The 14796-nt window shown below is 46.4% G+C and overlaps 1 protein-coding gene across 6 annotated transcripts in view; it reads left to right on the top strand.

Annotated features, from left to right (window-relative positions):
- The window catches only part of KIF9 (kinesin family member 9), a 483408-nt gene that overhangs the window by 311050 nt on the left and 157562 nt on the right, over positions 1–14796 (top strand). For all 6 annotated transcript variants that reach the window (XM_069210940.1, XM_069210938.1, XM_069210939.1 and 3 more), the window contains one exon: positions 13265–13473. In XM_069210940.1, coding sequence (XP_069067041.1) covers positions 13265–13473 — 209 coding nt within the window. The remainder of the gene's footprint in view (positions 1–13264; positions 13474–14796) is intronic.

Below are 14796 nucleotides of genomic sequence, written 5' to 3'. Positions count from 1 at the left end.
GTTTGGGGTCCAGCCCCCCTTACCCTCAGGGTCCAGCAGGTTCGCGACAGGCCCAGCCTCCCCTCAGGTAGGTCGCTGATGTCCGCTAGGCGTGGGTTGTTTGCACTGTGGGTTCATAATTACATGGCGATTCCGGGAGGGCACCCTCCGCCAGTCGGGATCACGGCTCGCTCCCAGCTGCTGTTATGCGGCGACTCCCCTCAGGGCAGGGCCCGAGGGGGGGCGGCGCCAAGCCATCGGCTCTCTTTTCCATTGTTTAAATGTTTTAGGTGTTTTTAGTTGTTTTAAAAGGGGGGGAAGGCGGGGTCCGCCTCTCTCCTCCCCTCTCCCCCCCTCCCCGGGTTGCTCCTGCGCCCTCTGTGGGGCCGCGTCTGTTTCTCGGTCCAGCCCGCTCTCGGTATCCAACGGGGCCCCGAGGGGGAAGATGCAAGCGGCCGCCCCTCTAGCGCCGTCCGAACTCCTCAGACTGGCCCGGCGGGCCCGCGCCGCAGATCAGATGGGCGCCGCGGCCCCCCGGGCAGGCATGCGATGGCGGCCCGCCGATCCGGAGCTCTCCTCCCGGGCCGGGGCCGCGCAGCCCCCCAGGTTACAGGGGCCCACACCCAGAGCACGGGCCCAGCTCCGTCGGAGCTCCGGCCCCCTCTCCGGCCCGGAGCCACCGCACCTCCAGTCCCAGTCTCAGTGCGGGCGAGTCGGCCAAGCCGCGGCCGCCATCTTGTCCCCCGGGTCGGTCGGGTCGCAACGGGGGAACGGGGCTGGGGATATTTAGTCTCTCCCTGAGACAGGCTCCACAGACATCCGAGGATCACAAGGGTGTTCAGCACAGCGTCCCCGGCTCAGCAAAACCGCGCTAGTTACGGGCAGATGACGGAGGGGTCCAGAGCACTCTCAGAGTGCGACCGCCATCTTGACGCCCGAAGCAACGCCCCAACCTATGCTAAAATAATTAACGAAATCCATGCTCTGCCAAGTGGAAACCTTTTCCTTTTATTATTTTAATGAGGTTTTTAAGACTCATGCTGGATTTCTGCCAATGTGGATTCGGACTTTCACATCAATAAGTCCATATATATTCAGAGTCTCTTTTTCAGTATATCTGCCTATGCAGAAATATTCACATTTGATATGTCAAAAGGGGTATTATTTCGAAAGCGTGAAGAATTTTGGAAAAACAATCCAGGTTTTTGAAGAGCGTGCCTCTGTATCAACAGTGGACAATCTATCAAACCAAAGCACAAACATTTAGATTGTATTTTGTGTCAGCATTCATTATCATAAAAAAGATTATCATTTCACAATAATCGTACAGCAAGCTTCACATTCAGTAAATATGCCACTGAAACATTAGTGAGGATCAGTTCCCTGTTATATATTTGCAGCTCAAACACAAGGATATAACTAGTTCACCCTTTAAAAAGGCATCACTGCATTGGCCCTAATTCCAGTGCTGATTGTAAGTAAGAACAAACTACTTGCACTAACACATTTAAAAAATGGTTCCTTCTTTACTCCTATTGTACAAAGGATTTGTCATTTTTTCATCCAGGGTTTTTGCGTGTATGCTGGAAAACACTGTTCACGTGTAGCAATAGCTCACCATTCCTTAACATGAAAAATCTAGGATGAAAAAACATAAGTTTACAAAACATAGACTGAAAAGAATCCGCAGACCAAATATCTACAATACAGAAATGTCTCTGTATACCAAATTAACATATAACCTGTAAATCAGGCTTCCCTAAATAAACTAAGACTAGAGGTAGAAAAGTAAATTAACATAGTCCTACAACATGTGGGAAGTGGTTGTTGCTGAATTTAAGATTTTGAATTAGGTCAGACGTTTTGTGGGAAGATATTTATATATGGTAATTATTTTGGCAGGTGTTAGCAAATCTATTTTTTCGTAATCTATGTTTTTCTGTCTACATTTGATGTGAAATCTTCCAGTGTCCATATTTACCTTAGATTAATTTGCAGCCCTTCCTTCCTGCCCAGCTTATCATGAGATTTCTTCACTACCTTGACATATTTTGAAAAGGAATTTCAGATTGCACTGGTAGGCAGGGTTTTTATAGGGTCTGTAATGTTATTAGAACAGTTGAATATTTTGATCACAATGATGGTGACATGCTACTAACATTAGTTGTTCTACAAGTAAACCGAAGAGAACTGACAGCCATGCTTGAAAAGTGGGGAGTTACCCGAGCAAACAAAAGAATCTAAGAAGATACCAATACAAAAATGCTATTGTTACAAGTCAGATACTTCAGGTGTCCCCATCGGGAAGAGATTGAACTATAATGTATAACCTTTGACCTCAAAAATATCGCCAGAAGTGGTGTCACAGGCAGTCATGTAGTACTAGGAAGCCAGTGGCCATGTACATAATTACACTGGAGAATGTTAATGTACCTGAGAATTATTACAGGCACAGATAGCAACCCACTACAACAAGCAAAAGCTAAGGACATTTTCTTTAAAGTGTGCTAACCAATTGGTTATGTCAGAGAAGCTGCACGGCTGCCCCATGTCTTTCCACGCCCTGTGATTTACTGGTCTAAGTTGCCTACTACGGCTTAGATAATTAAATAATTTGCTGGCTAGAGGAAAATATGTTTACCAATACAATAACTTTTTGTCTGCCCATTTTGGGGAATTTAAGGTCACCTGTTGCTCCCAACTAGCTCCATGCCACGTTTGCTATTCTTCATGCCTTTTATCCCAAAGTTGTTTGCATGTTGACATCGGCACTTTTGCTTTTATCATTGAGCATATCCAGTATGCAAAGTACTGTTTGCCATTGTTTGGGCTCCATGTCTTTCCCAGCTCCGACAGGCTGAGGAAAAATAGACCCTATCAGTGACATACACGAGACTCAGAAACAGAGATTAAAAAAAAGCCTGATTGCAATGAGATGTCGCTTCTCGTAGTCCGGCAGGTGGAAATTGTTGTTTTCAGCACTAGAGGTCTGGAGGGTTGGGACGTGTCTGGCCAGCAGCCAGTGATTGTGTGCAGTTCAGGCAGGGCATTCTTCAAATGGGACAGCATCCTCATCAAAATATGTCTGAGTGGCTGGTTTCTTTGAGACCTGACGAATATGGGGCGTCTGATGATGCATGATTGACTATATAATTATGAACACTATAACAGATGGCTGTATAATGCTGGGATTTAAATATGCAATTTGCTTGGTGTTGAACTATTACTTTTATTCGCCGGATCTTCCAAGTTAACTAAACATAGAAATATACTTAAAAGGCAAAAATTAAAATGCTTGTTAATGCTACCTTAAAGTTACCATTTTATATAAAGTGGCCTTCCTCCATGCCCCTTTTCAGCGTGCATAAATTTCAAAATATTGACCTTGCACAACTCTCAAATCTATTAAGAAGAAGCTGTATCACCTAAATAAAATATTCAAAGCAAAATAGTTAGCTAACTTGATTTAAACATACATATGTATGTATTGTTTGAAGTTCAATAGATTAATAAACATTATTAAATGAACTGTACAGAAAATACTTTTGAAAGCCTGCTTCTGAAGATATACTTCTTTGGGAAATGCGAGAACGGTCAGAATGGGTGAGTGAGTGGTATTATGTGTGACTATAAGTCAAGCCACAGGTTTGACTCCTGAGCCCCGAAAATACAAACACAGGTATCTACCCAGATGCCTGAATCACAGAAAGAAGGATATTGTGCCCGTCACCCAAAGTAATGAGCGACAGACAGGGATATTGTGCCACAAATCCACAGCCCTTAGCTATGGTGTAAGAGATTGTCATACTAAACCTCCAATATTCTGTTCTTCTCTTCCTCTCTTTGACAGTGTTTCTCAAGCAAACTGAATCTGTGCAATTTAACCATAGCTGAGCCATAGGGATTTAGGTTCCTTATGCCAACCACATTTATGAGCTATTGCTAGAAAGGCATTTTGGTATGCACTAAAGAGCCCGAGCCATATGGTTATTGTGCCACGCATCCACAGCTATGAGATATAGAATTAAAACTGTTGTGACATGTACCAGCTCTGGGCCATAGAAATTGGGATATGTGGCAAATGTTCACAGCTGTCTGCCAAAGAATAAAGGCTTGAACTTGAGCATCCCAAAAAAGGAAGTTTTACCATAACCAGAGGTTGAGCCTTCAAAATAGGTGTACTGTGTCAAGCACACATAGTTGTGATTTTTCATAAATAAATAATTTCCTAGGGCGCCACAGTCCAGAGGCAGAAGAGCACTAGTTTCTTAACTTTGGTAATGCTTTTCTGATGTGACTCTAGCTAACCTCAGATTTCACGCCTTAGAATACTCCCTTGGTGTAATTAAGACTGGTCCGCACAATTTTAAGCAGTACCTCTGCACGCCAGTAGGTAGTGTTGATCAACTTGGTGTCAACATCGCAACTGACATTGGGGTGTGTGTGTATGTATATATATATATATATATATATATATATATATATATATATATATATATATATATATTCCCTAATTAGGACCATGTTACCATGGAAAAAGCGTTTTTTGACTTGCCTATATCTTTGGCACCATTTGACAAATCTTCACAACATTTTCCCCAAAAATTACCCTGGGATTCTTGTTGCACACGGAAAATGTCGAGGGGATCCATCAAGCAGGGGCCAAGAAAAGGGGGTGGTTAAAAAAGTTGTGTTTCCCATGTTAAGTCCCATAAGACCTTTAGACACGACTACAACCCGAACCACTGAACGGAATTACACCAAATTTGGCAGAAAGCTAGCTTTTGATATGCAGATTATTTTTGCTTATTTGGTGTAAATCCGTTCAGTATTTTATGAGAAATTAAACAAAATCCAAATTTGTATATCTGGCCTCATGAATAATTTATGAAAATTCGTGAATTTTCGTGAACACACATGCGAAAAGAGGCGTTGCAATTGGTTGACTGCAACCTGACTACAAAGTTGCAGTTGCCATTTTATTTCACGGGACACAGTCCCAGGGGTAAAAATCCAAATTGAAAGTGGCATAGCGGGTCAGGGTGAAGGTACCCTGACCACAGGGGTGTGATATAGGTGTGTTTAAGGGGCAAATTGTAGGTTTAAAATAATTTTTCATCACCATGTGTGGTATTTGTGAGTATTCACAAATTTTCATGAATTATTCACAAAATATTCGTAAATATGAAAAACATTTGAAAGAAAAAACACTCAGTCATACATGAATTCATTCACTTATACATGCCCTCAGAGACTCAAGTGCCCACTCATACACCCACTCAGACACTCACGCACCCATTCAGACCCACTCATAGACTCACACACCCACTTTCAGACCTACTCAGACACTCAGGCTCCCACTGACAGATCCACTGAAGGAGAGACAGGCCCTGTGGCCAACCTGTGCAGCTCACAACCAAAGGCTGTTGGTGGCGCGGGGTTGGGTGGTTATAAGTGCTTGGCTGCCAGGCCTGGCTGCGGGCTAGGCCTTGCGAACAACCCCCGCCGCGCACGGCCAAAGGCCATGCTTAGCAGGGGTTGGAATAACATATAGGGCCATATGTATGAAAACAGTGGCTTGCGAATCGCAAATAGCGATTTTTAAGAAATCACTATTTCCGAGTCGCAATTGGCCATGTAACAATATTGCGATTTGGAAATAGCGATTTCTTAAAAATCGCTATTTTTGATTTGCAAGGCCCATTTACCGAATTGCAATTTGCATTTTCGAAAATTGCAATTTTTTTGCGATTCGGTAAAAAATCACAAATTGCGAGAAAGTTCGAGAAAGCACACCTGGAGGAGCCTGATGACATCACCAGCAGGAAATGAGTCATCCCAGGCAGCTTCAGGTGCCACACCCAAACTAGCATCCTGAGAGAGAGCAGCCCAGCCACACAGAGCAGCACTCAGAAGGAGCCAGCACACCTGAGCAAGGATGGATACCCCAGGCCAAGCACAGGAGAAGGGTGAAAGAAAGCGCAAGCTGAAATTCAGCGAGCAGGAGCTTGAGGTGCTAACTGCGGTGGTGGTCAGGAGCCATAACCGCCTTTTTGGAAAAAGCTCACTCCAGGTGCCTGAGAGTGAGAAGAGGAGACTAGGGACGGACATCCAGTCAGAAATCTGCACTATTGGAGTGGCACAGCGCTCCATCGAAGAGATCAAGAAAAGGTGGTATGACCTGTGGTCCCATGCAAAGGAGAGGGTGGCCAGGAGACTTGCGGAAGCCAGGGGCACAGGAGGCGGTCCACCCACAGAGGCACCATCAACACCATTGGAGGACCTAGTCGAGTCCACACTCCTCCCTGAAGCTGTGACTGGGGTCACAGAGATCAACACCTCCGGCACACCAAGCACCAGCCAAGGTAAGTGCAAACTTGTTTTGTAACCCCATATGTGTATACACAAAAGCCCCTTAGGAATTAGCAAGTAATGTTATACAGTGTGAGAAGTAGTCCAGTCCACATCTTAGAAGCAGCACAACAATGCATTATGGGAGTGGCAGTCCACAACCCAGAACTGAAAGTAGTACATACAGTGTATTTAAGCAGAGTGACACCCAGAGGAACACAACACACAAAACACCGTGTAGAGAAGTACCTGTACCTTTATTACCATTGTCTGACCGTAAATGTAACATACATAACTGACATGCTGCATATTGTTGTTGCAGGTGGGCCAGGCCCAGCAGCCACAGCATCAGCACGGGTAGGCGAGACAGACACCCATCTAGCCTCGTATTCAAACACCAGTGGGTCCCTCAACATTGCGACTGTACGACGCAGACCCAGGGTACTGCCACTGCCAGAGCTCAGCAACAACTCAGATGAGCAGCAGGAGGGGCCAAGTACCCCATCAGCAACAGGCAGGCGCAGCCTGATGCAGGAGGTCAGGTGTCATCAGACCACAGCACCACGCAGGATGGTGACAGATTCCTGGGCACAGCAGCATGAGGCAGGTGAGGGTCCCTCATTATTTGGTGGCCTGGAAGCTGCTATGTTGCAGCAGCAGCGTCTACAAAATAAGCGGATCCTCGCATTAGATAAGAACTTGCGCAAACATAGCCGCAACATGATAGGCCTGCATCGCCAACTTGACTCCCTCAATAATAACATTGTACAGCTGCGTGAGGGACAGGTGCAGGCATCACAGGACACCATGGACCTCACAAGTGCTGTCCGTGAACTCTGCCAGGAGCTGCGCCATGAGAGGGTGAGCCAGGGCAGACAGGAGCGCAGATTTCGTAACATGTTTGGCAGCTTCTGTCGTTCCTCTAACAGGGTGGCAAATTCAACAGCACTGATTGCCCGTCTTGCAGTGGCTGTGCAAGTGGAGGCAGCACACAGCAGCAGGGACGTTGTAAATGGACTTGTGCAGATCACCAATGTGAACGAACAAATTATGGGACCAAGGTTAGCCCCTCTGAGTGAGCTAGCACTGGGGGACACTGAGGACAGTTCCAGCCTTAGCAGTGTTGCTGTACCAGCAGCAGACACCAGACGGCGCAGTGCCAGGCACAGCACTGCCACTGAGGGTGACACTAGAGGTGCCAGTGATGTAACTGGGCACCCGAGTGGTGTGCGTGGGTGCAAAAAATGACTCTAGCTGCTGTTGACACTATGAAGTAATAGTGCATTACTGTGGTCCTTCATTGTTTTGCATTTATCACATTACCTGTTTTTTGTTATTACTCACACATACGTTACCTGACTTAAGGTAATACATTTATTTCACTACAGGTACAGTTGTCAGAGGATTTGTGTCATTTATCCTCACATCTGAAATGGTTGTGTGTGATGTCGGCACGCCTTTGCCTTCCCTCTGCTGCACTGGTCCTGTCTGCTGGATGTAGGGGTGGTATGGGATCATCATCGTCATCAGATTCAGTATCACATATTTCTACAGGTATGCCCCTGGTGGTAGCTATATTGTGCAAGATTGCACAAGTAGCCACTATTCTACATGTCGTCTCTGGGCTGTACTGTAGTGCCCCTCCACTTTTGTGGAGGCACCGGAAGCGACTCTTCAGCAGCCCAAATGTGCGCTCCACCACATTGCGGGTTGCCCTGTGTGCTGCATTGTGTCTCCGTTCAGCAGGTGTTGCAGGATTGAGGTAGGGCATCATCATGTAGGTGTGCACTGCGTAGGCACTGTCTCCTGGAAGGGACTGAGGGTATGATAAGAAGTGGGCCATCTGACATCGGCACGCCATCAATGCGACAGTGTACAGAGGGACAATACCTAGTAGATATCCTTCACCAAACTCCCCAGCTAGCAGTCGTGTGTGAATCCCGCTGTGGCGAAAGACGTACAAATCATGTGTGCTCCCTGGGTACCTGGCCACGAGATCAGTAATGATGTAGGAGGCATTGCATATCACCTCTATATTCATGGAATGTTGGTATTTCCTGTTGCGGTACACATACTCTGTGGCTGATGGTGGACAGATTGTCACATGTGTGCCATCTATGGCACCTAGGACGTGGGGGAACTGTGCTATCTGGTAAAACTCTATTTTTGTCTGCTGTAATTCCTGTGGGGTGTGGGGGAATCTGATGTACTGTTGTAGTTTGCTCAGCATGGCATTGATGAATGCATTGAAAAATCCAGAGAGGGTACTCTGTGAGACCCCTCAAGCTGCTGCTATGACCCCTTGATAGCTCCCTGAGGCGAGTAGGTGGAGGGAGCATAATACCTGCACATGGGTGGGTATGCTGTGAGTCCTTAGTGTTCTGCGCTGCAGTATGGGTTGGGCTCAGCTATCAGATCAAGTATCATGGCTGAGTTCAACCTATACCTCTCATTTATTTCCTCCTCTGTCAGGTTAAAAAGTGTAATGTGCACTCTGAAAATGCGCTCCTGTCGCCTCCTCCGTCTCCTCAAACCTGCTAAGATCCTCATCCTCCTCGCCATGACATAGAGTGCAGCCATTGTTGAAAAGAGTTTGAGGCATTCTGGGCCTCTTTATATAGGTTGCACCTGGTTACTACCTGGTTTCAGTTCATGGTATTTTGCATTTGCAAAATGGCATTCTGCGAATAATCGCAATTTGCAATTTTTTAATGCATCTCTTTGCGACTTGGATTTTGCGCCTCGCAATTTGCGCCTCACAATTTCCTCCTGGAAATACCGAATCGCAAATTGCGAGTCGCAAAACCAGGTCGCAACGCAAAAAATCGCAAATTTTGTGATTTCTTATTTTTGGTCTGCGAATGCCTTTCATGCATCGCAGACCACTTTTTTGCACTCGCAAACGGCCGATTTTTGTGATTCGCACCGTTTGTGAGTGCAAAAAAGTTTCATATATCTGGCCCATAGTAATTAAAATTACTTTACATTAAAAAACATAGAAATTCACTGAAAAAAACAAAGGTTACAGGGACCGTTTATGTTAGGTTCTGAATTTACTTGTACAAAATCATTGAATTTCAGTAGTTATAGTTATAGTTATTTCAAGTAACTATAACTCGCACCCTCAGGTAACTATAACTCGTGCCTTCACCATGCGCATAGGTACTGCTCAAGATTTTCTAGATCCAGTCAGACACCTGGGAAATATTCTAAGGTGAGGAATCTGCGGTTAAGAGTCTGAAATATGAATATTGTGACAATCATGCATAGAGAAATGGATATCCTGTCATTCACCACCTGCCATTGGCTGCAGAATCAGAGAAGCTGCGTCATGCCTTTTTAGCACAGAGCTGTAGGAATGTACTTATTCTATCGAAACCCACAACCATGACTCGTTTGTAGAGCTTTTTTTGCTAGGCAACTGTTGGTAATGGCCTTTTCTGCAGGGTTATCCCCAAATGGTTTACCTTCCTCTTCCTATTTTTCTGACCCTCTTTTGGTTGGCTTTAGGACTTTGGGCACTTTACCACTGCTAATCAGTGCTAAAGTGCATGTGCTCTCACCCCTAAAACATGGTCTAATTGGCTTACACCTGTTTGGCTTATTTAATTTACCTCTAAGTCCCTCGTAAAGTGGTATACCATAGAAGTAGCCTTTCAAACATCTCAGGCTTGACACTGCAGGGGCCTGTGTTCACAGTTTACTGCCACACTGACTTGGCAGGCCAAACCTCCTGCCAAGGCCTAGACTCCCTTTTTGTTACACCTAAGTCACCCCTAAGGTAGGCCGTATCTAGCCCTATAGGCAGGGTGCTGTGAATTTAAGAGGTAGGACATATGTCTTTCTGGGTTACATGTCCTAGTGGTGACAAACAGTTAATTTAGTTTCTCACTTCTGTGGGTGCTGCTTCTCTCATAGAACTGCCTTAAAATGTCTCCTATATATGTCTAAGTGGTAATTTCCGATCTATGAGGAGTACCGCGGGCATGTGTGGTATGTTTGGAATAGTAGTGGAAAATCATGTTTACTAGTGTAGGTGGATTTTACATTACTATTTAAGAAATGCCAATTTTAGGAAGTGGACATTTCTCTGTGCTCATAACTCTGGTGCTTTGCAGCATGGCTCCAATCCACGTCTAGGGCAGTTAGTGCATACTCCCCAGACAGCCATCCACTAGGGAGGGTTAGGTATGACAGGGTTACATCTGCGTACTGATGGTCTTCCTGGGCTGGGAGAGAAGGAGGCAGGGCACACTTTACACCTGAATAGACTGAGTCCTGCACCCACACAAAGGACTCGTTTACCCCCCCACTGATGTCTGGATCCAGGGTAGATGGTAATGGACATTCCTGGAACAGGTCAGATCTGGCCGGAACCTTCTCTCACCCCTCTAGAACCTTGGTACTGGGAGTATAAGTAGAGGGTCTGTAGCCCCTGATTTTTAGAGCACTTCTGGAAATGGGATTGAGACTCTGCCAGAAGGACTGGTGGACTGCGCAAGGGACTCAGTTGGACTGCTCTTCTTTTGTTGCCCTGCTGCCTGGTGTCTGCTGGGTGGCAGAAGGGACTCATTTGGATTGCCTTTCTGTTTGCTGACTTGCTGCCAGCTGACTGCAGCACCCCCCTCCCAAGGCCCAGGGGTACTGCCAGGAGGATCTGCTACTGGGTCTAGTACCTTTACTTTGTGCTGTGTGCTGGCCTGCCTGTCTATGTTCCCTACCCTGGGGCCTGTGCTCTCAAAGGCCTTGCTGGTTGGCCACAGCTCTTCATTGAGGATTCACAGGGACCCTAAAGATTCCTCCTGGGAGCTGTTTCACGCCCTGACTCTATGTGTAGGAGCAGAGCTATTTGCAACTGTTTTACTACTGAAACTGCTGGCACGTAGTGAGCACTTTTCACTGTTCCCCTAGTGCATGGCAAGCGCCTCATAGCCGGTAGTGTGTCAGAAGCACTGCCCTTGCTCTCGTGGAGCCTTTACTGTGCCCAGAGCGGAAACAGGGGCACTTTTGCACGTGATGCTCGCTTTCTGACTTTCCAGCGTTTTCTGGGCATTACGTATGGGGAGTGTCCTCACTTCCCCGACAGGCGCTCCCGATCTCACCAGAGAAGAAGAGGAGTGTGGTCTTTTTACAAGCGTCCCCCTCTTTTTCTTTTCCCCTTTAGAGAAGGGGGGCCTCGAAAAACAAGAGCGGAGAGTAGTGCTGTCCTGTGGCACTCCTGTGCTACCAGGAAGCAGTAGCACTATCAGTTCGATACCCCCCCCCCCAGCAGGGCCCCCACTGTTGCCAGTGACAGGGCAAGTAGACCTTGCAGGCGCCATGCTGCCTCAAGGGGAGAGAGAAGAAAAAGTGCTGCCCTGGGGCACCCTCTCGGCAACGATCTTCCCCACGGGCTGGCCAGCAGAAACTCCCCTCAGTGGGGGCCCTATTTGGAACCAGTGCTACTGAATCAAGGGGAGAAAGATTACATGCATGAATCTCATCAGCGGCTCTCCTCTCTCAGCCGCCGCCATTCATTGTTTCACACAGGGGGTGGACTCAGTGAGGTACCGTCCCCCAAAATTTGGCTGCATCTGCGCACCCACCCCTCCTTGGAGCAAGACCTGGGGGTATCTAGTCATTACGGAGGAAGTCCTCAGTGGAGGTCTCCCACCCACCTATGGTAACTTGCCCCATCCCGAGAACAGCCAGAATTACTGTAACTCCTGCGGTAGTTGCAGGTGTTTCTATAACCTATGGGGTTGCAAACTACAGTGTAGTGAATAATAGGATCACAGTCTCCCTGTGCCTGATGACTTTTTGGTAATATCTGTTCTGCTGGACTTTAGATCACCATTATTGAGCAATTCCTTGGCAGAAGCCCCAGGGAAGCATTCCCATGAGGAAATCCCTCAGCACATCGCATCCCTTGTAATAGGTGCACAGGAGCTCCTGCAGCCTGTGTCTCTAGGTCGACTGATAACCAGTACACCACCATTCCCAAAGGTTACCGTAACCCTGCTAATGGGGTAGAAGCATTTCTGTATTTAAAGGGACTGATTACTGCTGATGTGTAGAGTGATATTATGGGCAACGTGTTGACTTATGTGGTGTACACTATGACAAATATTAGGCTTGATTAGTACCTGCCTTAATGTTTTAATAATGTCTGTCATTGTTTTACCTTGCATTGTCAGGATAATGAGTGTGAACTCAGGTTGGAATAGTATATGCAGAATTTATGAACTGTGCTGTGTTGATCTATGCATAAGATGCAATACATTCATTTATTTTCATATAATCCTGTGTTGAGTCTCTTTTGTGGTGTATTCATTGTGTCGCTGATGTGTGTTGCGCAGACGCTTTACACATGACTTCTTGGGATAAGCCAGACTGTTCTGTGTCAAGCTACCAGGGGTGAGCACAGGTTATCTTTGGTGTGTAACTTTCTTGCCCTTACTAGAGTGGTGGTTTCTGCCTAGCTGAGGGGCATATCCTAGCCAACCAGAAACCCCATTTCTAACAGCAACCATAGCCTTGCCTTATAGTAATAGAGATAATGTGCCATCCACCCACAAAACTCTTCCAATTAAATAAAGATAGTGTAGCAGTGGTAGCATGTACCCATAGGCCTCAGGTCAATGACTAGAAATAATGTGCTTTTCACCCTCTACGCTGAGCCATACAAGATTGTCATGCCTTGCCACTGCAATCTTAGTCTCTAAAAATAAAGCTATTTTTCTTGAATACCAACAACCATATCTGCAGACAACAGACACTTGTACTGCATACCCAACACTCTGGATCGATAAACATAAATCTATTTTGTTATGGACATTGTCAGTTCCCATTCTACAATGAATCACCTCTTATACAAATGGCGAGAGGGTTTTCTAGATAATTGTTATTTCCTCGGACCTGCTGCCTTTTCTAATGTTGTTTATTTCTGCTGCAGCTCTCCACCTCCAAAGATGGCAGCTTTTGAAGAGTTCAAAAATGAGAGAGGAAGTGAAATCAACCGCATATTTAAGGAAAATAAGGCAATTTTGATTGATCGAAAAGCAAAAATGAGGGAAATAACCCAGACCATCAATATCATTAAGTATGGAATTGACAACACCACACAAGCTCTTTCAGCCAAGGCTCAAGAAAGGGAGAATCAAGGTAACTCATGAGGATTATATTTTATAGTTGATTGTTCATAGACGAGTAGTGATTACCTCAACTTGTGGTTGGATTTCCATTTCAGGTATGTGAGGGGAAAGGGGTGTGTAAAACAATGGCATTATTAAAATAAGAAAATGAAGGGGGTGTAACAGGAACATGGTCGCTCACTTGCAGAGCTCCTTACCTCACAGCTGCCTTGCCATATAATGGCAGTGTTTCCATCAGCGCCTTGCAACCAGAAACACCTCACATCAGAATGTGAGGCCGATGGAAATGATGCAAGGAAGATGTCTCCATGGAGGCTTTGCCTGACAATATGGCGCTGGTGGCGGCAGGCCACATCCGCGGATGTCTGGCAGTGGCAGGTGCTGCTAGTGAGCTTGAGGTACAGCTTGTTCTCCTGTAGCTGATTTCACTGGGCTGTCATACGGTGCAACCTATTAACAATTTTGGCTCCCATTTTGTTTGAAAACGTAGGTCACACCATGCTACCCGGTGCAGCTAAGAAGGGCACTAACACCCACTTCATTTGCATAAAGACCTGCTTTGAAGTCCTTGCAGCACAAGATTTCATACGCAGTTAACCAGAGGGTTGCTTATATTACTGACGACCAGTGGTGGCCCGTCCTTTAGGGCGGAGGGGCCACACACCCCCAACTTTTGCCCCTCATGAAGAGTGTCTGTCAGGCTGAACAAAGGCCAGCCTGACAGACATTCTTCATTTTCAGCTCAGACAGCCAGGAGTGAGCAATGCGCGATTTGCGCAGACTCCTGGCTGCCTGAGCTGAACTTTGCAAAGGTGCCTCGAGGCCCTACCCTGGGTGACGAGGAAAGCGTCACCCATTGACACTCGCCCTGGGCGCTTCAGGTTTAAGCCCTGAAGCATCCAGGGCGAGTGTCAATCAGTGACACTTTGTCACAGAGTGGGGTGGGGTCATCATTCTCACTGACCCAATCCCACTCTGTGACAAGGCTGGGACTGCTGCCTTCCCTCATTGGCTGACTTAAGGTCAGCCAGTGAGGGAAGGCAGCAGTCCCAACCCTCTTGGGACCTGGAGGCTGAAGGTAAGTGTGTGTGTATATTTGCGATGTTTTAAATTGAATGTTTGGTGCACGCGTGCATGTTTGAGTGTTATGAGTGTTGTTAATGGATGTGCGTGCGTGCATGCGTGTGTGTGTGAAAGAATGAGTGTGTGTGATGTTTTAAAATGAATGTTTGGTGCGTGCGTGCATGTTTGAATGGTATGAGTGTTGTTAATGGATGTGCGTGTGTGCGTGCATGTCTGTGTGTGAAAGAATGAGTGTGTGTGTGTGTGCTTC

This window comes from Pleurodeles waltl, chromosome 10 (assembly GCF_031143425.1).
Source record: "Pleurodeles waltl isolate 20211129_DDA chromosome 10, aPleWal1.hap1.20221129, whole genome shotgun sequence".
NCBI classification, from domain to species: Eukaryota; Metazoa; Chordata; class Amphibia; order Caudata; family Salamandridae; genus Pleurodeles; species Pleurodeles waltl.
The sequence above is the reverse complement of the archived record's forward strand: the minus strand, read 5'-3'. Positions and strand labels throughout refer to the sequence as shown.